Source organism: Cupressus sempervirens, chromosome 11 (genome assembly GCF_028749045.1).
Source record: "Cupressus sempervirens isolate cs-2001-9-10 chromosome 11, ASM2874904v1, whole genome shotgun sequence".
Classification (NCBI taxonomy): domain Eukaryota; kingdom Viridiplantae; phylum Streptophyta; class Pinopsida; order Cupressales; family Cupressaceae; genus Cupressus; species Cupressus sempervirens.
The window spans coordinates 250,818,164-250,845,811 of record NC_143128.1 but is presented as its reverse complement, the minus strand read 5'-3'; the positions used below and the strand labels follow the sequence as shown (position 1 = coordinate 250,845,811).

The window sequence follows — 27,648 nt, the reverse complement described above, 5'->3', positions numbered from 1 at the left end:
ACCAATAAGCCCTTGAAATCTGAAGAACATTTCACATGACAGAAGAATGTCACATGAAACCAAGGCATCCAAATTGAATTTCACCATTTCATCCCAATCATCAAGAATTTCCTTCAAGTTATCAGCTTCTTGAGTCAAAGAAGAAATTAAGTTTTGCTCGATTTCATTCATTTCTGTGACATGCCTAAGAACTACAAATGCCTCTGTAATGGCTCAAACTCCTTCAGAAATGATTTCCTGTATCCAAGATTTAGTAGCTTCAATCAGCCTTCTCTCTTTAGACATTTGAGACATAACAAGAACACTTTGAGAAGATTGTTTCAGGATAACCTCATTCAAACGAGAGATCTCCCATTTCAACTGATTCTTCTTTTCCCAAAGCTCATGATTGTTTTTTGATACATTGGCCAATGACATCTTGCAAACAACCCAAACGTGATTGCTTTCCAACTTCAACCTTAGTAAACTTGTAGTCAAAACAAGTAAGCTCATCAACGGGTTTGTCTACCAAGGGCTCAGCGACCTCAACAAATTTGGTTTTATTAGAATCAACCAAAATTCTGGAAACAATCTTATCTTTCAAAGATTTGGATTTAGTCTTCTTAATAGAAAGATTGTTAGGAGGAACAACCACTTTCCTTCTCTTTGTTGCTATTTTACTCAACCATGCAGATATGCTGAAACTTTCATCTACAGAAGCAGGCACAGTGGAGACCATTGGCATTGATCTAGATTGTATATCCATAGTGACTGAGCAAGATTTAGTTTGTACCGTCGAAGGCATAGGAACATGTTGAGAAAACTCCGTCATAATAAGTTCAAATCCTGTCAAAGACGCATCAAGTTGGGAAACTTGACCACTAGTAAGAGTCGAAAAGTCTTCAAACACATCTGCTAAGTGATCATACTGTTCATGTGCAAGGATGCGAGGAGCAGAAGAAGAAATAGGAAGAGCCATGATATTAACCTCCGAGACTGGAATGGAAAAAATGAAAACAATGGAAAATGAATCCACATCATCATTAAACTCATGCAAAAAAGGTTCATGTATAGAAGATGTACAAGCTTGTGCAGGCTTTGGAGGAGATATGATCGTGATTTCTCCATCATCTGAATCTCCTTTATCAGATTCAATTCTTTTTCCGATTCTGCTACTGATTCTTGAATTGGCTTAGGAACTTGAGACGATTTTGTTCCTTTTCCGCTCTTCAATCTGAATTTGAGGAACCCTTGGCATCAGAAGATGAGGCACCATCTTTCCCTATAATCTCCAATTGTGATTTCCTGCTAGGAGGACCAAAACTTCCACAATCCAAGCTCATATTAGGATTTACTCTTTTAAGGCCTTTACTTTTCAACCATTTGTTAGTGTTTACTAGGATGGATTGAAATCTGTCCATGGTAGATGTACCTTCCTTTTGTTGCCATTGGATAGGAAAAGGGCATTTCTTATCAAAGCCGGCTTGATGAAACTCCGGATCAAGAATGTCACCATCATCTTCAACTTGGAAATTTGAAGGGATTTCCAACATGTTAAGATCAATTATCAATTACCTGATGCAAGGTTAATCTGCGCTAATCCATCTTCATGATGTCAAGTTCTGTCCTCATGTCTATCCAAATGTCTTCAATGCGATGAACATGAGTGTAAGCTCTTTTCATCTGAGAATTCATTTCTCGATAGTCAAAATCAAATCTGGCCTTGAACTTCTTCCAGGTGATCAACTGCAACTTTGCTTCCATATTCTTTGCTTTGGCACAAAAATGATTGAATAATTGCCAATAGCCAAAGGCTTAGCTGAAATAATGCCAAAACCAAGCCTATGTGAAGCATGCTGATCACTCTACACGTCCATGAGTTGTCTAGCTAACTCCATCAGTATGATTCGATCTGTAGCATACCTAGGTAAGGTATATGGCTCTCCCTTGAAATATCTAACTCTCAAGTATGTGAAAGTGGGAAACTGAAGAAAAATACAGTCATATTGGTTCACCTTCTCCCATGCTATATCAGAGACTCTTTTGATAATCAACTATTTATCAAACAAGCATTGGAAATGTTCAAAAAAGGCATCTTGGACTCTTCTGTAGTGAAATTTACTATTTGCCAAAGTGATTCGGTCATAGTAATCCCAAATAGGAACTTGAAGACAATCTTCTTTGGTAGAAAGACCTGAGAAAGATCCCATGGCAGCAGCGATGTAAACTAGATAAGAATTCATGTAAAAAGGTATTGATGTTCCCACATGACATATTTGTTGGCAAAGTGCAGTACTGATAAGTTCTCCCCAAAAGATGCGTTGTTTATTCTCCATAATCTAAAACATAAACTTATACATCCATGGCTCAAAATCAGTAGAATGTTTAAGGCCACAAATCTGACTGAGTAGGATAATGAGATCCTTATACTCTTTGTTTGAAATTTGACCAATGAATAGTCTTTGGCCATCTGAAGAAATCGCTTCTTTTATTGTCTAACCAGTAAAGCTTGACATACTTCTGATAATTACTCTTTTGTTCATTCCAACTGGCCAATGATGATCTTTTAGTCAAATCAGCACATTCTGATTTATGCAAAACCTTGAAGATTTGTTCTATAACCTTAGGATCTAGGCTAATGATAACTTTGCTGTTAGTATCTTTGATAGTTTTCGTCTTGGGAGTAAACCGCTGTGCACATTCATAAACAAAGTCAAGTTCTATAGACGCCATAAGAAATGTGGATACCAAATGAATGTTGCTTCTCCTAATGCACTTCATTTCATGACTAGCCAGAGCTTCAACTCTTTGTAGAAAATCAGCCACATCAACATGACCAATCTTTGTGTCCAACACGTTACTAAAATAGATATGACTAAAGGAGGAGCTGCATGAGCCAATTCTTTATCACATTGATATTTCATTTTGGCTTTGGATTTGGATGGCGAGGACATGTCTTGTGCTTGCACTGCAACACAAAAATCTCAAAACATAAATACATCATCGGAAGGGATCTCCATACAAGTGAATTTCGGATCAGTACTGAAGATTCGAAAATGGATTGAAGACTTCAACAAATCCGTCAAAATAACTTCAAAGAGAAAGCATATGCATATGCCATAGAACGGAAAGCGGAATGAAATGAAATGAAAGTGATAAAATGGAAGATGAAATGAAATGGAATGGAATGAGAATGCGTGAAAGTGAAATGCATGGGAATGCGTGCAAATGAAAATTGCTGATTTCAAAAGTGACTTAGCGTTTTCAAGGCATTATTGCATGAAAAATGAATACATGTAAATGCAACATGCAAAAGGAGGTGGAGGGTGAAATGAGATGCAAATATGGGTGAAGGATACACTTAACATGTATGTGCGAATGAAGGATGAGATGGAACGTATGGAAAAATGCGAAAACATGTATTTGCTCATAAAGGCACAAATGCATATAAAGGGATTAAAAACGGAAAGTGGAAGTGAAATAATGAGTTTTATAGTCACTTTTGGTGAAAAGGAGAAGTCAAAGTACATGGGAAGTGAAAATGACATCTTTTTGACTTTTCAAAATATGACTTTTAATCAAAATTAGACCTTTTGGATGCAATTACATGTATGACATTTCGTGTAATTGTGTTGTGCAAATGGAAGCACAAAGTGAGATGGGTGAAAATGGAAGTGGAAAATGGGATTACATACATGTGTGGATAGCGAAGGAAATGGAAAACATGTAATCGCATTTCATTTGAGTGAGAGATGAAGTGTTGTGACATGGAAACGAAATGTGGAATATGACGATATTTACACATGTAATAAAGCAAAAACAAGTTCTTGGGAAAGAACATGCAATTTTTTCAAGTGGAGAAAACCGGAAAGCAAGCACAAAACACAAAAAACAAAAGAAACAATGTACCTTCGGAAAATAACTCAAACATGCCAAGATGCAATGCACTTCAAAACTCAAATTCGAAATTGGGACTTGAGAAAGAACCAAAAATATGAAAATGAATAAAAACTTCATATTTAAAAGAAAAATGCACTTTCCATGGCAAAGATTTTCACAAATAACAACCATGAAGTAATTTTATGCATAAAATCAGCAAGATAAGCATGAATTAAATAACAAGGAGGAAAAAGTCCGCTTACATGAAGATTAAGTGCCAAAAATAAGAAAAAAGATGTTTCAACGTTTGAAAGATTCTTCAAAAATGGTAAGACCTTTTCCAACTTTGCAAATTTGAATGGGAGAGGGCAGAAAACAAAGGATTCTTGTTAGAAGATGCTAAAACGTGCCCTAAAAACATTCCAAGATCCAACGCTTTTGAAGGTTCACGCTTGCAAGACGTTTTTGGTAAAAACCATTTTTTTCTCATGTTGTAAGATCAAAATGTTTTGCTCATTAAACCTCAAAACATGAACTACAATGCAATGTAATCCCCAAAAGATGCCAAATCGATTTGGTTGGGAGGAAAAACATGTATTAAAAATGGATTTTTTTTGCAAATTTCTTCAAAAATGTGATCCATTATGAAAGTTTCAAAAATGTTTTTGAGATAAATGAATCCATTTTAGAAGCAACAAAACTCATTGCCATCCAAAAACATTTCAAATAGAACAAATCCCATGCAAATCCATTGAGAAAAACTCAAGTTAGGAGCAAAAATGGAGGTATTTGGAGTTTTCTTAAAAAACGTACCCTAGGATTGAGCTCCAAAAATAATTTTTAGCATGTTAAATCCATTCTTGATGCAAAGAAAATCATTGCCAAGGAAAAACGTCTTCAATGGAGAATATTTCATGCAAATCCACCAAGTAAATATCAAGTTATGAGCAAAATCATGTTCTTGGAGGCCAAATGCATGCTTTCCTTTCAAAATCAGATTTTTTGGGATGCATAGCATATTTTAAAACATGCAACAAGTTAAAATCAGACCTTTTGGGATCAATAGCATGTTTTAAAATATGCATCCAAGTAAAATCGAACCTTTTTGGGTGCATAACATGTTTTAAAACATGCAAGTCATCAAAATCGGACCTTTTTGGGTCACTTGCATATTTTAAGTTACATCTCACTTTTTAGATGCGAAGACATGAAAACTTCACTTTTCATGTCATAGCATCAAAAAGGTCCACTTATGATGAACTTTTGATGTAATGACATCAAAAAGGTCCACCAAAGTAAACTTTATATGCAATAGCATATAAAAAGTCCACTTTTGATGGATTTTACATGCATTTACATATAAAATGTCCATTTATGAAGATTTTAAGTTATTCAATTCCCTTAAAATTATAAAAAATGTTGCAAAATGGGTTATTAACATTATTTATTTATCATATTATGAAATATAATACATAAACAACATTTTCAAGTAACATTTAAATAAGCATTTTATTTTTAAAACCAAAAATTAAAATGAAACTATATAGTTATATAGTTACTTTAAGTGAAAAATTAAAAAGTAACTCAACTTAAAATTATAACATAAAGTGCACTATAGTCACTTTAAGTTATAAATTTAAAGTAAAAGTAACTTAAAAACATAACAAAAAGTGAATATAATGTTATATTTTTCAAAAAGTGGATGTTAATTTGAAAATATAACATCATATTTTTAATTCGTACTGTTGCACCTAAAATGTCCACTTTTGAGGCACTAAAATGGGCATAACTCTTGATTGACAACTCTGATTGACCTCTAAGTTAGATTGAATCTAAGGAAAAAACAAAAAGCATGACATGAGCAAAAGTAAAGGACTTAAAACAAACAAACACAAACTCAGAAAAAAGAACGGATGACGAAGGCTTCAAAAATCAAGCAAAGGCTCAACAGAAAGCAAAACGAAAAAGACTTGACGAAGGCCTTCAGTAAAACAATTTGATATTTGAATTGAAATGGATCAATCGATCAACATTAAACAATTAAATATCAAATTCAAGCTTAGAGAAATGCAAAACTAGCTTGGAAAAATTTCATGCTGTTACCAACATTTTGTGATGACAAAATGCAGGACTACACCTCCCTCTCCATCTATTGTTGAGATAAAATATCAGGTGAGGAAGAGTTTTAAAAGACCACAGCTTCATTTTCAAGCCTCCTCAATACATCTTTACCCATTCTCCTCAGTTCTTCTATGTCCACATTCGTCATTAATTCTGATATCTGTAAGGAATTTCATAATATTCCTCTTCCTTGATCATCAACCTCATTTCTGTTTTTTTCTTCCATGGATGTCATTTATCTCCTGAATTTATAATCGAGCAAGCTTGTGCCCCAAATCACAACCATTTGTCGAAAGTATAGACACAGATAACTTGTGTAATATGCGTATGGTCTTGATTGTGTCTCCATTTGTATTCACATATGTTCTAATTGGCGCCTCTTCTTCCTAAAACTATTGTAGAGTCACCACCATGTGTTTAAGGGATTCTGTAGCATCAAGTATGGCATCTCTGCAATACATATTTGTCTGACTGTTCAAGTCATTCCTCCCATGGAGTGTCACCGCCTTTGGAGTTTGAGTTGGCTGTATGTTTGTTACTTACACTTGATCAGAAAGATCTAACGCCCTTCCAACAAATCTATCTTTTGCATATAGTGCACTCTAAAATGTCATCTATGAGTGAGAAATTATAGTAAACAATTTCATTTGTGAACATATACGTTTCTTTCAGTTTTTTCTTTGTTATATTTGCAGTTGGTGTTTTCCCTCTAGGGTTAATAGAGATTACTTGCATACATAAGTAAAGTACTCAACAATGGATAGAAAGATAATATAACAACATTGTATTCATTAACTCATTGCTATATACAAGTTTCTCCATACAAGTGTGTCTCATTCAAGAGAGAATTATGTACATATAGGGTCTGAGGGTATGTGAGGCGAACCATCGCATCCGTCATCCATATAATTTCCTCGGACGGACCAACCATCTAACTACTCGTTTTCCCCACAACATCATCCCCCCCAAAAAGAAAATTCATCTCTTGGTGACTCAAAACTGACAAAATAGGAGACAACTATACAAATATATCAAGAAAACATAGATTAAGGGGGAGGTTGCGTCCCTTGAGTGTTCAGCAACTAGCGTAACTCATAGACCTGATCTATGCAGATGCGCAAATCCTTTTGAGTCCTCATGTTGACCTCTACAACCTCCTTCAGCAAGAGTGTTGCCTCCATGGCCTGAGCTTCCCTCTGTGCAAAGGCATCTTTAGCCTCTACTAGCCTCTATTCCGCTAGCTCCTTGTCCTATAAAAGCGCTGCCCACTCTGATGCCCATGCTGCCTACTGGCTAGCCAAATGAGTACCTAGCTCCTCTCGATCCTTCACCTTGACCGCTCTAGACCCCTTAGCCACCATTTTGTCTGTGTCTACACGTCACTAAGCATAGTAGGCATCCTTGTATGCTACTATTATCTCATGTGCAAGCCTCTCCATGGTGTTGGTGACTAGTCACAACTTAGGTTTTCTAGACCAGTCTACTAGCATCTTCGGTGTCTGTAGTGCTGGCCACCCTCTTGCCTCAAAGCAAGAGTGGAACTGCTTAGAGCATGTTCGCCTTATGTGGGCCCATATCAGCTACAGTTCCCATGTCTTGGTCAAGGCACGCTGTCCAATCACCCGACCCCTTTCCAACACATTCTCCAGGGCTCTAATGTATGCCCTAGATCTCTCCTCATCCGACCCATAGGAAAAGCTCTCCTCATCATCCTCTTGCCCAATCTGCTGATTTGAATCAATCTCCATGCTTCCTATGGCAACAACCTCCACTTTCGGTGTCATTGTTGCTGGTGCTCTAGTCAAACCCTCTTCTCATCGTGGGGACTCAATCAAGGGACCGACGTCAGCAAGAGTGAGTTGGAACTATTGTCTTAGGAACATACTAGCATAGTCCATCACCTGGACATCCACCATCTCTGGTTGGGCCGGCTGTGTCATGCTCGCTGGCTCTGCCACTAGGGAAGAAGAAATGGTCACGACTGCCTCGGTGCTAATGATCTTTAGTCTGACTTGGGGCTCGGGAAGGCCACTCTCACCTGTCTCTACCTGGTGTACTTCCATCACACCTTCTACATCTAGGCTCATCTGGTCAGGGACAATGTTAGCTATCGGATTCTCGACGACCTCAATGTCACTTCAATTGTCTTTGTCTCCATCACCTGCTCAATCTCTGTGGTCCATTCTGGAGTAGGTGTCATATCAATCTGTGGCCTTCTTTGGCTGAATGGTGGAATAGAAGAAGTGACAGTGGTGGGTGTCAAGTGTGTTGTCATGGGTAATAGAGACAGTGTGAAAAAAAGACTTAGGTGGCAACACAGTTTGGGTAACCTCTGTCTTCTCCTCAGCTTGAGAGTTGTCGCTCTCTAAAGTAGTCTCCTCACTCTCAGTACTCTCTTCGCAGCCACTATCAATGTTACCTATGCTCAACCCCTATATCACTCTCTTCTAGATAGCAGTTGTGCCCCCAATGTCCAAATGTTGCCAATAGAATATTGGAGGTTCTCCCTGCACCAACTCACCTCTCTCCAGGACCTCAAATACATCAACCGAAATTTGATGAAGTGCGGCTTCCAAAAACAACCCAATGGCATGGTATGGCATGTAGAATGTACAGTGTGGCAGGGTCATAAATTCCTCCATTCGATCAGCAAGGACGGATGCCCAATTATATACCATTCCGTTCATAATGCTATTCATGAAAACAATCAGTGGAAAGGCGATATTTGAAACCCTACTCACTCTGATTAGGCAACTCTTTATCACATCCATGATACATTGCCAATGCCCTTCCCTGATGAAGTCACATCTCAATCCTCTACTCTTGGTGCCTTTTATGACATAATTGAATTCCTCCACTGTGAGGTCTCGAACCACCAGCTTCACCCAATACTCCTTCCAATACTATGGAAGCTTGTGATTTGTGGTTACCACCTTGCGACCTCCTTTGCTGGGAATACCAAGGGTTATGGTAAAATCACGGGCTTTGTATAAAATCGTGATGGTATGCTTTTTGTATTCAAAGGTGCTCATCCTACTATGTTATATGATTTGATCATAATTCCAAATACCAGCTCAAACAACCGTATGGAGAATACTGGCAATTGAATAGTCCAATGCACTTGTGCATGCACGAATATTTGTTTGATAACATCAGTATCCAGTGTCTCCTACCACCATCGTCTACACTCACTATCGCTCAAGCCTTTAAACTAGATTGTATGGTAAGCAATATCCGCCTTCTGACCGATTTGCTGTACTTTCAGACGCACCTTTTGCTTATTCCTACCGGACGGGGCTCCTCGTCCTAGCCCGACAACACAAACTCTCGAGGCCAAAACTCTTGCATTTTTGTCCATATTGGAACCCTCTACTTCTAACTGGTCCTTCCACGTCTGCCTCTTACTTGCCGACTACATACTTTAAAATTTTTAACTGTTTCTTTTTTTGTTGTGGTGCAACAAAAATAGTTATGGTTGCCCTGTAGATGCTTTCCACAGACGAGACCTCGGCCCTCACACCTTGTCTAGACTTTGACAAATGATGCTCCGATCCACGACAAATCTGTCCTCCTTCGCTGCCAACTAACGACTTCCCTCTGACTGTTGTTTCATGTGGCTCACAACGGTGCTTTCTACTTGTTCTCGAATTAATGACGAACTTGGTCACAATGTGATATATGGTGTGCTTGCCAACCGCTAATTCCCTTCTGTCTTTTCGTGGCAATTTTTGTCTCTCCCTTTTGAACATAATTATTCTCTTATATGCATCTGGTCGCTCCTCCATGGATGGCTAACAATCTCCACTTAACGAGGATGTGCTCCTTCCTTCATGGCTTCAGATCCCCCTCTTAGTTCAACCTTGATGATTTCTCTCTTACAAATGCATTGTTTTGTGTTTTTCTTTTTGTGGATGGCTAATAAGAAATGCATGTTTTCCCTCATCCAACCTTAGGCAATAGTCTTATATTGTCTATGTAGCTTCTTTCTTCACTATCACAGTGTTGCCAATCTTGAAGTTTGGACGATATCCACAATGATGTCTGTGGGAGACGGTGGGTTGCAAAGTGGTGTCCGGGGGACATGTTATGACCACAAGACATGCCATGTCTGCAGAACATGCCATGTCCGCGAGACAGGTTGTTCCCACAGCATGCGTCTGTGGGACCATGACTACAGACTTCTTTTTATTTTTTTATTTTTTGATAATTGAACTACTTTACCCTTCCTGGGGATGGCTTCCTTGCCTCTTGTGGTAGACCTTCAACTTCGATCCGTTGACGACGTTTGAAATCTCTCTGCCATCAAGTGTCCACAACTTTATCGATCCATTGGCTGCCACTTCTTAGACTTTATATGGACCTAGCCATTTCACCTTAAACTTCCCAGGTTTGATTTCATTTTGCCCATTGAATTTCAACACTAACTATCCAAGTGTGAACTACATTCGATGGAGATGTTTGTCGTGCCACACCTTCCTCCACTATTGTGCCACATTTGTCACCCATTGCATCATGGATCTTTTCTCGTCCAACTTATTTAAGTTATAAAGTCTTTCCCTCAGACTATCCATGTCACCAAGCTTGTTATCAATGGCGATCCATAGGTTGGGGACCATGAATTCCATAGGAAGCACTGCCTGTTGTCTGTACATCAATTGAAAGGGTATCTGTCTCACGGTCACCTTGTAAGAAGTCCGGTAGGCCCACAATACCGAAGGTAATCTTTCTTCTTAGTTTTCACCTTCGACACCACAAGACTTATAGATGATGCCTACTATGGTTTTATTAGTCGCCTATGCCAGCCCGTTCGCCTGAGGATAATATGGGCTCAATAGTGTATGAGAAATTTTAACTTCTGTGGTTAATAGCTTAATGATGTGATTCACGAAATATCCACCTATATCGCTTGTTAATTTCAGTGGTATGCCATATCTTGTTATGATCTCTTCATAAATGAACTTCGCAGTACTTAGGGCTAAGTTGTCTGTGGGCGCGCATGCTTCAACCCACTTCATTAAATATTCCGTGGCGACCACGATATACCAACATCGTCGAGCACGACTAGCTTTTAAAGGACCGATGAAGTTGAGCCTTAATCTCTCAAATAACTCATAGGCATGGGAAGGGCTGAGAGGCATAAAATCCCATTTGAGGGGTTTTCCTGCCTGTTGGCATGTGTCACACCTGACCACCCATTCTCTAACATCATTGTACAAAGTTGGACACCAAAGGCCTGCTAAGAGCAATTTTCTTGTCATCGTATCGGGACCCATGTGTCCTCCTGCAGGTCCTTCATGGGATTCCCGTAGCACACTCGGTACTTCCTCCATCACACATCACTTCAAGACTTGGTGGGCCCATTTTATACAGCAATTCATTAATTAATTGGAAGGTCCTGCTCTTGAGGACCAACTCCCTTCACTCGCCTAGAGGCATGTCCAGAGGGAATTGAGTTGTGGATAGGTACTCCCCTATACTACCATTTAGGAAGTATGGCAATATGAAACAAATGGGAGTCTAGAAAATCATTATTTAATCCAACCAATGGTTTACTAGACTTGATCCGTGACAATTGGTCTGCAATAACATGGCTATGGCTTGGCCACACAACAATCTTGAACGTGAACTCCTGGAGTAAGAGGAGCCATTGGGTCACCCTCCCTTGAATAATCAATTTTTTATCCAAGTACATAAGGGCCTAGTGGTCCACATAGAAGGTGAATGTCGTTACTAGCAAATAGTACTTGAACTTTTGGAATAAATAAACCATTCTGACGGCCTCCTGTTCCGTGGTGCTATAACTCTTCTCGACATTCGAGAGCAACCTACTTGCAAAGTAAATTGGGTGATCAAGTCCATGTGCCCCTTCCCGAGACAAGGTTGTTCCAATGGCATAATTTAATGCATCGACATGTACATGGAATTCTTTGTCCTAATTTGGAAATGCACGAGTAGGGGCTCCCAATAGTCTCGTTTTCAAATCCCTAAAGGCTTCTTCTTGTTCTTGCTTCCAAACATACGGTCCCCCCTTCCTTGTGAGCCTATCTATTGGATATAAAATCTATGCGAAGTTTTTGATGAACCGTCAGTAATATCCGATGTGGCTGAGGAAAGATTTGACGCTAATTATGTCCGTAGGAGCCTCCATTTCCACTATCACTCGTACCTTATCAGGATAAGTTTTTAATCCTCCTTTGCACGCTATGTGCCCAAGTAGCTTCCCTTGACACACCATAAATTGACACTTCTTGGGGTTAAGTGCTAGACAAGCTCACCAACACCTTTCCATGCACTCCCCAAAGGTTGCAATGTGCTTGTCTTGACCACAAAATATGGACCAGTCGTCCAAGTATGCTTTGAAATTCCCCATCAACATCTTCACAAAGATGTGTAAGATAATTTCTGGAAGGTTGCCGATGCATTACAAAGGCTGAAGGGCATTCGATTGTAAGTGTATACACCATTCTCCACTAATAAAGTGGTTTTCAGTTTGTTGTCCTCTGCAATGGATATATCGCTGTATTCGGAGAACACATCCATGAATGAGTAAATTTTGTGCCTGGCTACCTCCTCCAATATGTTGTCTGTGAATAGAATGGAGAACGGGTCTTTAATGGTTACTACACTCAGACATCAAAAATCCACACAAATGCAGATTTGGTTTGCTTCCTTCTTCAAGGAGATCACAATAGGTGAAACCCATTCACTCATGTCTACCCGAAAGATAATACCCATGTCCAACATTTGTTCAATCTCAGCTTCTACTCTTGCAACGTAGTTCTTGTTCATCCTATACAGCCTTTTCCATATAGGTTGGGCTCTAGGAACCAGGGGAATTCAGTATATACATAGCTCTGGAGGTACACCCTTCAAGTCCTTATATGTCTAGACGAAGATGTCCTTATACTCCATAAAATTTTTGAATGTTGTCATTTTTAACACTAGGTCCCAGTCATCCCCCATTAGGATGGTCTTCGGGTTTGCCTCATCTCTGAGGTTTATTTACTTCAACTTTGCCTCCTTGTATTGGATCCGCTCATCCTTAGGGAATTGGTGGGCAGGACTATCCTCGGGCCATGTGTCGCCTTCCTTATACTCCTTGTATTCCTAAGGGAACTCATTGGGATCTTCATTTTCAAGCACATTACAAGACGAATAGAATAGTTCATAGTCATTCATTTGCAAATTGAATACGCCATCCATGGAGTCTATGTCCTCTTCCAACTCGAGTACCCCTTCATCGTTAGGCTTCATACGCCTCTTCCCTTCATCTCCCCCGTTGTCAAATTCAGAATCTAAAGATGCCATTTCTCCGCCAACCATCTGAGTTCTATGGTCCATTACAAATTTTCTTCCCCACTTTCTCGAATGACAGAGTATTCCTTTTCCAGTTATGGTTTTCCTTGGTGGTCGCCAACCACCCTCTCCCTAGGATAGTGTCATATCCTTTCTGCTTGAGGGAATCACCACGACGTCCAAGATGAATGGTTGTGTACCGATGGTTACCTGTTGTGTCATCAAGGTTCCCAGTGGTTTAATGTCATGTTGATTAGCCCCGAGTAAGTTGAAGGTCGACAGCCACAATATCGACTTTTCGAGACTCTTCCAAGTGTCCTTGGGTACAACATTCACCCTTGACCCACCATCCACAATCATGTTGGTGATGATGGTGTCAAGGATACCAATCTCCACTATTGCAGGATTTTGTCCATTATTTATAGCCAACGTCATCGGGTCTATTGCGGAGCCGCCAAGAACCCCTTTTTGTTCCATTGTATTTGTTGGCACCATTGGGCTACTGAATAGGGATGCTTTCAACTGTGGCATTGTTTCTACAAGATCCTTGACCTTCACAGGTACTTCTAATTGTAGCATCTTCCTTAGAATGTTTTTCTCGGCTATGGCTCGAGTGGAAGTGCCAGAGGTATCTCCTAGGTCCATTCGCACTTGTAATTCTTTTTCAATCTTAGCTTTCGCCTTGAGTAATCTTTCCTTTTCCGTATGAGGGTCAGGGTAGGTGGCATTTTTCGCTTGTGCCCTTGTAATTGCCAAAATTTCCACCTTCATGTCTCCTTTCTCCACATCAAGGAGGTTGTAACTAGGCTTGGCACAAGTGGCCTTTTCATGGTGTCCCTGTCCACACCACCTACACAACTTCTGTGGAGTCCCCTCCTTTTGGCAATCCTAGGAAAAGTGTCACCACTCATTGCAGTTCTTGCATTGAATCGTCGACCTCCCCTTCGCATCATACTGGATCCTAGGGCGGTTGTTATTATTGTTTCCACTACCTCCCTATCGGTTATTTCTATAGCCGCTAGATGATGTAGTATTGTTATTCTTTTGTTGATAGCTCATTCCAGATGTGGATGGTTGATCCTACGCAAACACTCCTCATTGATTCCTGGCCTTCATATTGACATTTTTGTGTGGAATGTCCTGTGATTTGGTAGATGTCGTATAAGGATTTCTTTGGACACAAACCCTTCGTGTGCCTAGTCTCCTTGCAATCCGTGCACCACACCTCATCCTCCTCGGTTTTACTTGGTCCTCCCTTCGATGTCTTAAGTTCCCTCCTCATTCTCTGGAGATCTTTTTTTAAAGCATGGACTTTCTTTGTGGATTCCTCATCGCCGCTTCCCTTGGAGGAGTCATCATCCGAGACTTACTCTTCTTGGAGGTTTTGCATTCGCTTTCCAAGTCCATTGCATAGTTATATGCATTCTTGTATAATGTTGGAGGGACAATCTTCATCTCCTTCTGGATGGAGGCCTTTAGTCCTTCGACGAACCATCATTTCTTCAGTACGTCGGTTGAGGCATATGCCATCTTTCCGATTAACTCCTTCAATCGTCTTCCGTAGGCCCTAACAGATTCATTCTTCACTTGCTTGGTGCTATAGATTTCGGAAAGGATCTCATTATCATCTCTCAATAATTTTCTCTGTTTGAAATTCTTTCTTTACATTTGCCCATGTTCTCATATGAGTTTTGTCTACATCTAAGTACCAATCAATGGCTCCTCTCAATGTAGCGGGGAACTGTGTGATCCACTCATCCTCATTGGTGACTCTTTTGGTCATCCATATGGTTTTGCAGGTCCGACAATGCCGGACAGGATCCTTGTTTGCCTCGCCCATGAATTTGGGCAACTTTTGCTTATTTGTGGCCATCACCATCGGTTGTTGTATGAGTGGTTGTTGTACTCTTGGTGGGGTTTGTGTACGGTTGCCTGCGTTTCCTTTATTGTTCAATGGCATAATAGGAAGGAAGCCCAAATTTCTACTACCAAACTTGGCGTACCAGAGTCGAACTGAGTGTCCTGGTAAGGACTGAACAGGATATCTTGGTTGTCATGCACTTGTGCCGCCTCGGCATCTTTCGTCATGACAGTTCCGTATTCTCGTCTATTCCTTTTTTCCTCTCCCCGTGGCATGATAGATAGGTTGAGAAACTATTCCCACATTCTTTCAATCAAACTTAGCCTTTGCCTCACTTCCATAAGCGACTCATCCCTACTTCTTACTCTCCTCGGATCCAAAAAATAGTAGTCTTCCCCTTCGGTTGTTGCCTCTCCCATAACACCCTGATGGTTACCTTCGGTACCACCTCCGTTGTCCCCTTTGGTTAACCCGTCGGCTAACTATCCTTTGGCACGTTGCCTAAACCTTCGTCAGCTTTCTAATTGCTAGGCAAAAATTAAAGCATCATTTGTGGCTTCTAAGGCATTCGACTATTGCTTCTTATTCTTATCTTTGTTTAGTTGATTTGGCATTAACCTAATCAAACATTATAATCAGCTTAAAACAAAACGTAGAACACTTTTATTAATTCATATTTTTGTATGACAAATGAACTTGTGATCTCATTGTTATGAATTTCCCAATGTTCTTTATTTTTCTCCTCAAGGCTTAAAGCTCATGGGTTTGTTCTTTGTTGAGTGTCATCGCGTTCTTCCTCCTAGCAGTGGTTATGTTCACATTCGGCAAAATCCCGGAGAACTTGTTGTCGGTGCCGCTCATGCTCTACTTCCTCCCTTCGGGTCCTTCGTGCTATGGTTGCCTGCGCCAACAGACATAGTAGTTGATGCAACAACCTATTTGCTGCAGGGCTGATGTTGAGTGCATCCCACACAATGTTTCCGTTGTCTTCTTCTCGTATGTCTTCCCTTTGTACAAAAGTTTCGATTGTTGTGTGAAGTGAAACAAGGAATTCAATTGTTAGAGCTTGCTCCCCTTCAAAGAGTTCTGTAATGCCTTTGGCATTGGTCCTCACATTGCGATTCTCCTCATGTGGTAATCCCATTTATCCACTCATTTTGTTATTTCCCAGATTGAATAGGCAATGATGTCAAATGTTTTGCCTCTAGGTTTAACAAAGATTACTTGCATACATAAGTACTCAACAATGGATAGAAAGATAATATAACAATATTGTATTCATTAACTCATTGCTACATACAAGTTTCTCCTTACAAGTGTCTCATTCAAGAGAGAAGTGCACACATATAGTGTCTATGAGGGGATGCGAGGCGAACCATCACATTCGTATAACTTCCTCGGACGGACCAACCGTGTAACTACCCATTTTCCCGACAATAGTTGGCTCTTATACAATATTGAATTTTCCAAGAATCATTGCAAGTGTAATAGCACTGGCATGTATTTGGTTTGTGTTTTGCAAATGCAACATCCTCTTAAATTTATATAGAGAATAGGCCATGAATAGGCATGTCCCTTCATGGGAAATCTCTATTCATTAATCAGATAATTAATATGATAATAAATTTAATCGTACATACACACATACATATATATTTATTGTAATTTATTTTTAGTTATTTTCTCATATAACAATACCCTTATATCTCAATTATAAAGGGCACACATATCTATTATATCTCATATATATTAGGTTTATCCGACTGAAGCTATCAAACATCAACATTTGGCTTTAAAAATGTTATAAAAGCATTGCTTGCATGAGGTTGATTTATTCTATTGTGTTTATGATTTATGCAAATTGAGAGAGGTCAAGGGTTTGGCATTGGGGTTTCAGGAATGGGAATTTCCTCCAGCTGATTATGCACTTTGAGTTGGCTTTCACTGCCAATGAATTGTATTTTCTGATTTGATATCTACCGCAAGTAATTCTAGAACTTTGCAAGGAATTGATTTGAAAGTTTGTGAACAAATACTGCTGTGTTTGCAATTCTAGAGCAGCTACCTGAGCTGGGCACTAATCTTCTGTTACATACCATTCTTTATGGTATTATTGCATCATATATTGAGGTGGCGACATCATACCAGGGTTGCATTACAATATACTGCACCGGAGTTGAGCTTCTTGAGGTGATTTTTGGTAATTAAAGGGCTGCAACCAGGTTCTTGGAGTGGCATTTGGATTTGTCTATATCAGCAATTAATCACAGCTACCATCAACAAAGTCCCATGTTGCATAATATCTCTGCCAGGTTTTTAATATTAAAAACTTGTTGAAAGTTCATTGTCATTGTAAATATTTGCTAGTAGAAGTAAACAAATAAAATAGGAGTTGGTTACTATCAATTTTGTTTTGCTTTGCAAGTTTGCTATCTCTAAATTGAAAAACCAAAAAGACATTCTTCGGCAGAGATTGAGCGTGAGCCAGCAGGGCTCATTACACTGTAAATACTGTAATGTTCAGACCTGGAGCTCTAGTCCAAATCCTCTTTTTAATATACAGCTATCAACTACCCAAATTGTGATCCATTCCGACATGTACAATGTCCTTCCTCTTCCCCTCGTTCTTTACAAATCTTGATGGAATATTTCAGCTCTCTTCTGACTTGTAATAAGTATGAAATAAGCCAAAATTGTTCTCGAGTATATGAAGTTCAGTTCATAGCATGAACATAGACATGAGACAAATTACACAAGATAAGAAGAAATGCTGTCCAATCATAAAGTGAAATGCACTTGCACAAATCTTCATGAGTCCACTACCAATATAGTATTTTACTTTTAGCACGGGAAGCAATCTAATTTGCTCATTTAGTGGAAGCTAATTAATGATGGTTCCGCTTCATTTTAACAGAAATTCTTGCCAAATTAACAAATACTTTAAACATGGCTATATATTCATCTGAATAATTACCTCTGGAAAAATTCTAAGTGTTTTTTTGTTGAGAAAATCAAAATACACATGATTCTTCTGTAACCTTTGCATACCTGATAGTATAGGTATGCTGCATAAAAGATGATCAGAAGTGGCATTATTGCCCACAGAGATATGGTGCTCACAATCCCTATCAAAACAAATGTCGAAAGAAGCTGGAAAATCTGGCTCAAAAACATAGTTGAGTAGACAGCAACATTCCGATCAATGTCCCCCAAGTCTTTTGCAAATCTGTTGATGATTCGTCCAATAGGATTGGTATGAAAAAATGACATTGGAGCCCTTAATAGAGAAGTGAGCATGCTATTATGTAACCTTTGAGCAGCATAAAGACTAGATAAAATGACCCAAAATGAGTGTACCAAAGTCACTATTACCTATCAGAGAGAATCAAAACAATCAGAAAATACGAGATGTGAAGCAACAGAAAATATTGTGTCACATGATTCAGAGATTCTGACATCAATCTTAATTAAAACATTAGACAAGTCAGGCCACTGGAAATTGCGCCAAGATCTCTATAAGTTTAAATTAATTGTCAGATGTGTGTACCTGGCCAAATGATATACAGGCATAAACAATAATATAAAAACTAGGCTTATGGTGCTTCATAGCAGTCTGATCCGTCCACATGCTTAACCATGCACTCCTTGAGACTCTCAAAACTTCAGATGTCACATAACATGAAAATAGAATAAGAACCACCCAGAAGCCTCCTAGTGCATTTTTGTATCTGTCACAAAAGTGTAAGTATTTCTCACACTTGAAAAACCTATAAATAATTGTATCTTCTGGGAACATTATTTTTGGGTAGAAACACATGATAATAAAATTATCTAGTCACGTGTTGACATGAAAATGAACTCTCATTGGTATATTTAATCGTGTGTTTAGCATTGAACATAATTAATCTTAGAAAATTACCTAATAGACAACATCTGACTAATAATAAGTATATTGCAAGTCTACATGATCTGAAAACTGAAACCCATCAGGAAAAATAAACTTCCCATATTTTACCTTTGAAGAACACTGAAACTGATGATTCCTGTTTCACGTTCTTCCTGTTTTATGAGAACAGATTTGCCCTCCTTTTTCATACTGCTGCTTTTCTCCATAGACTGGCTTTGCTCACTCTTCAGTGGAACACCATTGGCCTCAAATTCAGAAATCTTTGGTTCATTATTCCCATAAGTAGTGCTTTCTTCTATTTCATCTTCCATTTTTCCAGCATTTTCCATTAGTGTCTGAAATAATGGCCCGTGTCTGATGAGCTCTTCATATGTTCCCTCCTCTTTGATTATCCCATTTTGGATCAAAACAATCTTGTCAACATGTGGAAGAATATGAAGTTGATTTGTGACCAAGATACGCGTCTTTCCCCTTAATTCATCCTTAATGCATCTATCAAAAACCTGATAAAAGTGAAGGCAAGTCATTCAACCAAACAGTCCAATATCAAAGATCGTTTCATGCTAGATTTGATTAGAAGTTTCCATGCTTGTGAATCTATAGACTATCTATAATCTGAAACTATAAATAGTGAGCTTTATATACACATTAAAAGGTTCTCTCTTATAACCAACAAAACAGTCACAAGCTCCTATAAGATCCAGAGTTGCAGCTTTTTAAAAACTTACATGATTTTTCATTTGTTAGAATTTTGAGATGAGTTCTAAACAACTATTGGTTCATATCATGTCACAGTTGTAATTTCAAATTTTCAAATCCACATCAATTCATGCTCATCTCATATAACATTCCAATCACCTATTCTGCAAGTACGTTCTTCCCATGGTGTTCTCAGATATGTCTATATCCTAAATTTTATCGTATTATGAACTCACGTTTTACATTATAGGCAACCCACCCTGGATGTTATTTTAGCTATTATGTTCCAATATTTTTTGAGGTTATCCTTGGCTGATGCAAGATTATGGTAGTGTACTTGACAAGAGAAACACCTTTCAAGAAATAATAGACAAAAATAATACTGCTTGTGTTGTGGAGCATAAACCTATGAACGGATTTTTGAATCTAAAAATGTTAATCAATTGTAATTTATGCTTAGCACTTATCTAAGAGAAGGATGGTAAACCTTTCTAACCTTAGTCTCCCATAGACCAAATAGAGAAGAGATCAATGCTAAAGGTTATGACTGCAACACCTCAATATACATGGCATGGCCATAGCATTAACATACTTCAAGTAGAAAAGGAACACATTTCGGATATGAAGAATGGAAAACAAATACTTTATACACTCAAATAAACACAAAGTACAAGAAATAACCTGACGGCCAACATGGGCATCAAGTGCACTTAAAGGATCATCAAACAGATAAACATCGGTGGCCGAATATACAGCCCTTGCAATAGAAACTCTTTGCTTCTGCCCACCACTAATGTTCACTCCTCTTTCACCAATCTCTGTCAGATCACCACCCTAAAGAAAAAACTAAAAACACATCAACAGTTATACCATTGTAAGGCAAGTTTCTCGAACATATTGAGAAAAATCAGGGTATAATTGAATTGTTTTGCCTGAAGATGATTTCAAAATACACAACACACAGGTAAAAAATGAAGATCGTGCTCCAATGCGCTGACATGGACTGCTCTTTCATAACGTGTTGGATCATATGGAGATCCAAATAAAATGTTGTCCCGAACCTGAAAATATATGTAGAAAAGAAATCTTCAAATTTCCACCACTCACTTCAAGCAAATTGCACAAAGGCAGTAACAAGTAATTTTAGTGAAATTCAGATCTACTTGAGATTTGAAGAACCTACTGTTGCATTAAAGATCCATGAGACTTGTGGTACATAGGCAATGGTGCCCCTGACAAGAACCTCTGTATCTTCTTTTGATGGTATTTCTCCAAGAATTGCTGAGATCAAAGAAGTCTTCCCCTCTCCAGTAGCACCAACAACAGCAACAAGACTCCCGATTGAGATATCTAGATTAATATTCAAAAGTGTAGGACTCTTGGCCTAACAATTCATAGAATTAACCATTAAGAATTGTAGCGTGACTTATATCATGCTCAATACTGAAAACAAATAAATTATTTGTGAAAAATGTGGCACAACTATTCTGTTATTAATATTACAAAAGAAAACATAACTCTCTGCATTATACTAAACACTGCAAATTTGAATCTAAAACCAAATACCATGTAAGGAGGTAGTTTCTGGAAAGACTTATGGTGTTAGGAAAAATGGAATTAGCAGAACCTGTAAATGAACTTCAATCTAGTAGTAAAAAGTATAATAGAAGCCCAATGAAAAAATTGATGCTTAGCACACTTATTTTGTTGAGATTCTTCTTATTTCTATAGCTGTTGGCAGTGATATATCAGTCTCTTTCTGTAGATTTGCATAAATACATAAATCAGCAAGAATTTTCCTCCAGGCTATTGCTTACAGCTTTAGATAGCAGCATGAATTTTCAAAATCAGCCGTGAAGAATAGAGGCTAACTAGTAAAAAGATTATTTGCAGTTTAGAGCAATTTAAATTTTGATGTAACAGAAATGATAGATCCACATGGATGATAAAAATGAAGGCAGTTAATTACGTGAATGTGTATGATTCAGGTATTGAGATAAGTGATTTTTATCTAAATTATAAAGTTCAATCAAATCATATTATAACCCCTTTGTCTTATTGTGTTGGATCATATAGATCAATAATGTTTTTGTAAGGCTACAAATTGCAGTTAGTTGAACTGGAGTTCATTGCAAAAGACCTTGAATTATCTAAATGTCAAGCTCCATGTTGTTCAAGTTGTAAATATATTACCTGAAGAGGGGATCTAAAGCTATACATGTAATGTGTAATACTACACTTCATAATCTTTGTAGATTCTTATTTAATTTTAACTTTTATATATGCAGTGACAAAAGGCCAGTGAGAGAAGGCTTGTATTCAACATGCTGCTTCAAGAATTTTTATTTTCTTCTAAATAGAACAGTGTTGCAGAAAGATATAATATTGCAAGGAAGATGACTTTCAGTATCCATCACATGACATTTCAAGCAACAAAATCTTCAAGCGGGAAGGTAGTGAAACAATCCTCATTCTGCTTGGCTAAATTAATTCATTCTCTTGTTGTTTTTTCTCTTTTATTCTATTAGATTTGCATAAAACTGTTTACTACAATAGATGTGTTTCGTACCTAAATTATTGTAAGTTCTCATCATCTAAAGCATAGTTCACAGACTTGTACTTGGTAACTACTCAGCAAGCCCAAATTCTCAACTCGACAACAACTCAGGAAAAACTTGGCAACGTAGCAATTACTAAAAATCAAAATCACTTAAAAAAAATGGTTTTCCAAAATTCAACTACAAAATGTATTAAATTAAAAATTGACTTCTTGAAAGAGAAAATGCATGTTTTATAGGAAAACATATAAAAAGATGCATTTTAACTGCATTGACATTTTTACCCATCATGTTTTGTTTCAAAAATTGCAAAAGCCAAATTTGTGAAAACTTGCCCTGTTAGCACCAGAATTTGCACCCAAAAACTAAACACCTAAATACTTAGAAATTCTGGTGAACATGGGAACAATCACAAGTTTGTGGGTAAACTATGAAGGTGACTGAACCTCCGGATTCTAGGCCGGTTCTTCTTTGATGCTATGTGATGTTCCACCTATACTATGAACTTATGAGGAAAGGAGGTAGGAAGTACGAAAAAGAGGATTATTTACCGAAAAGGTGATGCACCAAAACAATGATGAAGGATTTGACATTTTAATAACACAATGATGTGACATATAATCAACTATGAGATACAACTTTGATGAAAATCTCTGCATATAAAGTGTTTCAGAAGAATGCTTTAATGAATAATATCAAAAGATATAAACCATAATCAATATTATTTCATTAAACTGCACAACTCATGACCTATGCATAATGATTTTACTAACACAGATAGGTGCGAAAATGAGAGATAAATTTAAAGGTTCTTGATAAAACACAGAAAATAAACATCAATCACCAACCTTGCACACAGAAAATGAGTCCCAAAGTAGATCTAGCTAACTGTATTATGCCTTTAAAGGTTAAACAACATCAACTTCAGAGATACAACTCAGAAAAAATGAGCATAAAAAGGACAATGGAATGTCACAATAGTCTTCTCTGCTTTTTAGAATTGCATCCATCCATCATTGGTATGACAGTTTCAGAATACTAAATACAAATCTCTTGGGGGTCGAAATTAAGAAACCAAGCTACAAAAAGGGGGTCAAATCTTATCAAAAAGATGACTCACTGCCTAACACCTACACTAAGTCATAATGAAACCCATGACTCATGTCAAAATTCTCCAAAAACGCTCTAACTGGCCATAGAGACCTCCAAAATGCTTAGTCAAAGTCTAAATTCGACCCAAATTGAAATCCCTATTATCCCTCCTCATGATTCAAAAGATTTGAAGTACTAAGTCTTCAATTAATATTTCTCCTCCTACTCCTCCTTTAAACATGTCACACTTATCCTAAGTGTTAGAGATAGTAAATATAAGGAACACATGTTGTAAATGTTTGCAATTTTAATAAAAATATAAAATAGTTTATAAGATCACTATTATATATCTTTACTTTACATATGATTTGCAAAAAAGAAATAAGTGTTGAAAAACACTTATACTCATAACCCGTGGCATATACAAGACATTGTAAAAAAGAAATGGGAAATAAAAACCCACCCAAGTGCCCACGGACTTCAAAATTCATGAAATGGAAAAGGGGGAAATATATTGTATTCGCAACCCTAAGTTGCTCATTTGCATTTTCATATGGCATTGGAGAGAATGGAAGGAGTCGGCTAGGGTTTGACAGTCGGTTAGATGTTTGCATTTTTCTTTTTCCTCCTGCTGGGCACGTTTTGTTGCATGCAACTGCCATGAGAAAGCATGTTATTTGCAGGTAACATTTTGGATTTGCAGGGTTTTGAGTTTCTTGAATGAAGAAACAACTTCTCTTCTATAGTCGCCATGTTTGACCATATATTTTTGCCGTGTTCTGCCATGACAAACACGTTGGATATATTAATGCTTGTGCCACCATTTTTTCTCACTAAAGCTGGAAGCACAATTTTCTGAATGCACACACCAGTATTGTTGTAGAAGCAAAAAGAAATTTTGGGCATTTATTTTCTTTCTCTATTGCTTGGGTCGTCCCTTCTTTGCTCACTGGTGTTGGAAGCATGATTTCTTCATACAAGGGTTTGTTGCTTTTATTTTCTTTGTTGAAATGCCACCATTATGGAAAAGAAATTGGGGCTTTTGGAAATAACAAACTGGTTTCTGTATGGAACTCTGGTATACCTCTTTGCATTCGTATTTTCTGATTTGTGTTGTTGGAGGTAACGTATATTGACTTCCTCTTGATTTCTACTTGCCTTGATTAGTAGATCTGATTCAAAAAAAAAAACACCGATTTGGGTTTATCAGTAACTCTTCACTCTGCTATTTTATTCGTTATGGCTGCTGTAGCTGCTCATTAACGTTTTTGACATGGGCATTTTCTTTCATTTGCAGCTGTAGATGGTATTTCTGGAGGGTTATGCATTGATTGTTTTATTTTTTGCATATGAGATACATTGCTGTAAATGAATCTTCTTCTTTGTTGTTCTGGTCTTTTGTATGTATTTGATTTTTATCTTCATTTGGCAATGCTGACGGCTTTGTGCACTTGATATACCATTTCCATTTGCTAGAATTTGAATGGGTCTTTTTGTTATCATTTCCTCAGCAAGTTTATAAATCGGGAGACACCATTAACGCTGGAAATTTGGTATTCAGCTGCTACAACCTTCCAGCTGGTAAAAAATTTTCTCAAATGTAAAACAAAATGATACTTTTCTGGGTTTTTAGAAAAAACCGACCATGACTTTGACCGCTGCTGAAAAAGTTCAAAGGTAAACTGTCATTTCTTGGCATAAATCGAACTTTTTTTTTTTCTTCTTGTTCTTTAACATTTCTGCACATTTTTCAGCTTCCTGACATCTTTGTTTAAGCTGGTCTAAATTCGATGGCTCTGCAACATTAAATGTATTCCATTATCACCCACCAGACCCTTTGCATTCCACCGTTCCATATCAGTGCCATTAGTTGGCAAGCCCCATGGCTCAGATGAATCTGCTTGTATCTCCAGCATTATTTCCAATTTCAATGGTTTCAAGCTCAAATTATTTGGGTCAAAAACTTCTTTCCTTTTGAACTCTGCTCATTAGAATCTTTCTTTAAGACAGTGACATTTTCCATCTATTCTGTTAAGATTAAGATCTGTGTATCTACTTTTCCATCTTTGTGCTTCTTCTTTGGCTTTTACATCTTTAATAAGCACAAGTGTACTTCATATTATCAAAAAGGCAAATCTGTTGCAGACTTTAAAGATTTCTCATTATTGCCATTTACATTCACATCTTTTAAAAGAAAGAGGAAGCATTTTTGTTGTAGAACTTATCATCTATATTTGATGGATCCCATTTAAATCAGCAATTTATGAGGTCTAAGCACAGGCTCGTGACACCCATAAATTACTTTATGTGATCTGCACCTATTTCTTGTGAAATCAATATGTTTGTCTTTGGTTATAATGGAAGGTTTCATATTAAAATAATACATCTCTTTGACATTATACTTTTCTGTTTTTTGCATTTAATCACTTAGAATACACTAACTGTTTTTATATGTATTCAGAATGAGAGAAATATGACATGTGCGGGTATGTAGTTGTGGATAATCAGTCATTGCTTAGATCTTTAAGATCTAATTCCACTCTTTTTATGCAAGAGAACGAAAAACAGGAGCTACTAGATCGAGGGCCGGACCGGGAGCATCAACAAAGAACACTTAACAAGTCAAAGGCTCAAAAGGCAATGATTGGTTGCCCTTGACTCTTCTCTCATATGTTATACCTTTCTTTTATTGTCAATATGCATAAAAACAGTAGTTAGACTCACGGCTTGTGTGAGATATTTTACTTTCAGCATTTCATTCTTTTGTAAAATATCAATTGTATATTCGAGAAATGAATGATACAAGGACATTTATATTCTTTCAAATATCCAATGAAAGGTGCTTTCAGCAAATAAAAAATTTAGGATTGAATTTTAACATGTGTTAAAATTAAGTAACATGCCCAACAAAAAAAAAAAAGATTGCTCAGCAAATTAGGGAGTACTCACAGTATTTTGAAACTATGATCTACATGTTGAACCCTTGGTATTTGGTCTTTGATTGCTGTCATTGATGTCAATAATGAAATTATAATAACCATATGATATGCTTAACATCATGTAATTATCTTATTTGATGTCCTTCAATATTGTTCAAAACATATTCAAGACAAACACTTAAGTGTTATACAATTAACACTTAATGTTCACATTGGTTTAGAAAACGGTTATGAAAAACAGTTTTGATCTACGAGAAAGTCGACAAGGTTTTTTATCAGATAGACCCCAACTATCACACCTTTTTGGAAAGGTCTCTGAGTTAGCTAAAATGAATCTTTGTTAGTTTTTGCATAATGCATGTACAGAAAGAGAAAAAGTTTGTTTATCAGAAACAGTTACCAAATTGTTATGACAGTTTTAGCAGTTTTGAGCGGTTTTGGTCTAATGGAAGTTTGGGGTATGTACCTGCCTCCAAAATTTTGATTTTCTTGGTTTATAAGTAGAGGATATATTCCTCTAAAACATCCAAGAGGTGGTTTTGCCAAAAGTTGCAAGATTGGTGTGGAATTCCTTGTAGACCGAATAGTTTGTAGGCAAATTTTTAATAGCAAAGAAGAGGGTAATGCTTTATGTTTCTATTTTCATATTTGTGATTTGATTTTCATTGCAAAAGTTTATCAGAGGTAGAAGAAGGTTATATATTGCTTCTTCATTCATTTATATCAGTATTTGATCAGATCTTTTAATGGAAAAATAAAATATATTTGGATATTGGATGTTTTGAGGAGAATAGAAGTATATCCTGCATTATGTTTTTAACAAGAAGTTGAAACTAGTGATTCATGATTTGTGTTGTAACAGAGATGATCCTCTGATTTTATATCTCATTTGTTCACTTTGGAAGTTGGTGCTTCTTGTATTCATGAAGTTGGTGCTTCAAGTGTAAGGGATTGGTGTTCCTTGAAATTGGTACTGTTTCTAAAATAGGGTGTTGGTGCTTTCCAAAGTTGTAGCTCTAAAATATTTGCCCAAGAGGCCAATAAAGTTTCAAATTCAAAGTGGTTTTTTACCCTAAGGGGTTTTCTACGTTAAAACATTGTGTCACTTTGCTATTCATTAACTGTCTTGCTCATGTATTCAATTTTTATAACTTGCAATTGTTTCAAGTTTTGAAAAGTATTTTAAGCCATTAATGCACCATCCCACTCTCAATGGTGTTTGTATTCCAACAAGTGGTATCAGAGAAAGGTTCCCTATATCAAGTTTAACAACTTTGGGTAGATTTTGATTGAGTGGAATACTTATCTTTTATGGCT

General features: G+C 37.5%; 1 protein-coding gene across 3 annotated transcripts in view; it reads right to left on the bottom strand.

The window, feature by feature from the left end:
* LOC149529093 (ABC transporter C family member 2-like) overlaps positions 1–27,648 on the bottom strand; it is a 327,664-nt gene that overhangs the window by 48,838 nt on the left and 251,178 nt on the right. For all 3 annotated transcript variants that reach the window (XM_089810974.1, XM_089810975.1, XM_089810976.1), the window contains 6 exons: positions 20,926–21,126; positions 20,705–20,803; positions 20,424–20,576; positions 19,152–19,546; positions 18,684–18,864; positions 18,185–18,508 (listed from right to left, as the gene is read on the bottom strand). In XM_089810974.1, coding sequence (XP_089667100.1) covers positions 18,185–18,508; positions 18,684–18,864; positions 19,152–19,546; positions 20,424–20,576; positions 20,705–20,803; positions 20,926–21,126 — 1,353 coding nt within the window. The remainder of the gene's footprint in view (positions 1–18,184; positions 18,509–18,683; positions 18,865–19,151; positions 19,547–20,423; positions 20,577–20,704; positions 20,804–20,925; positions 21,127–27,648) is intronic.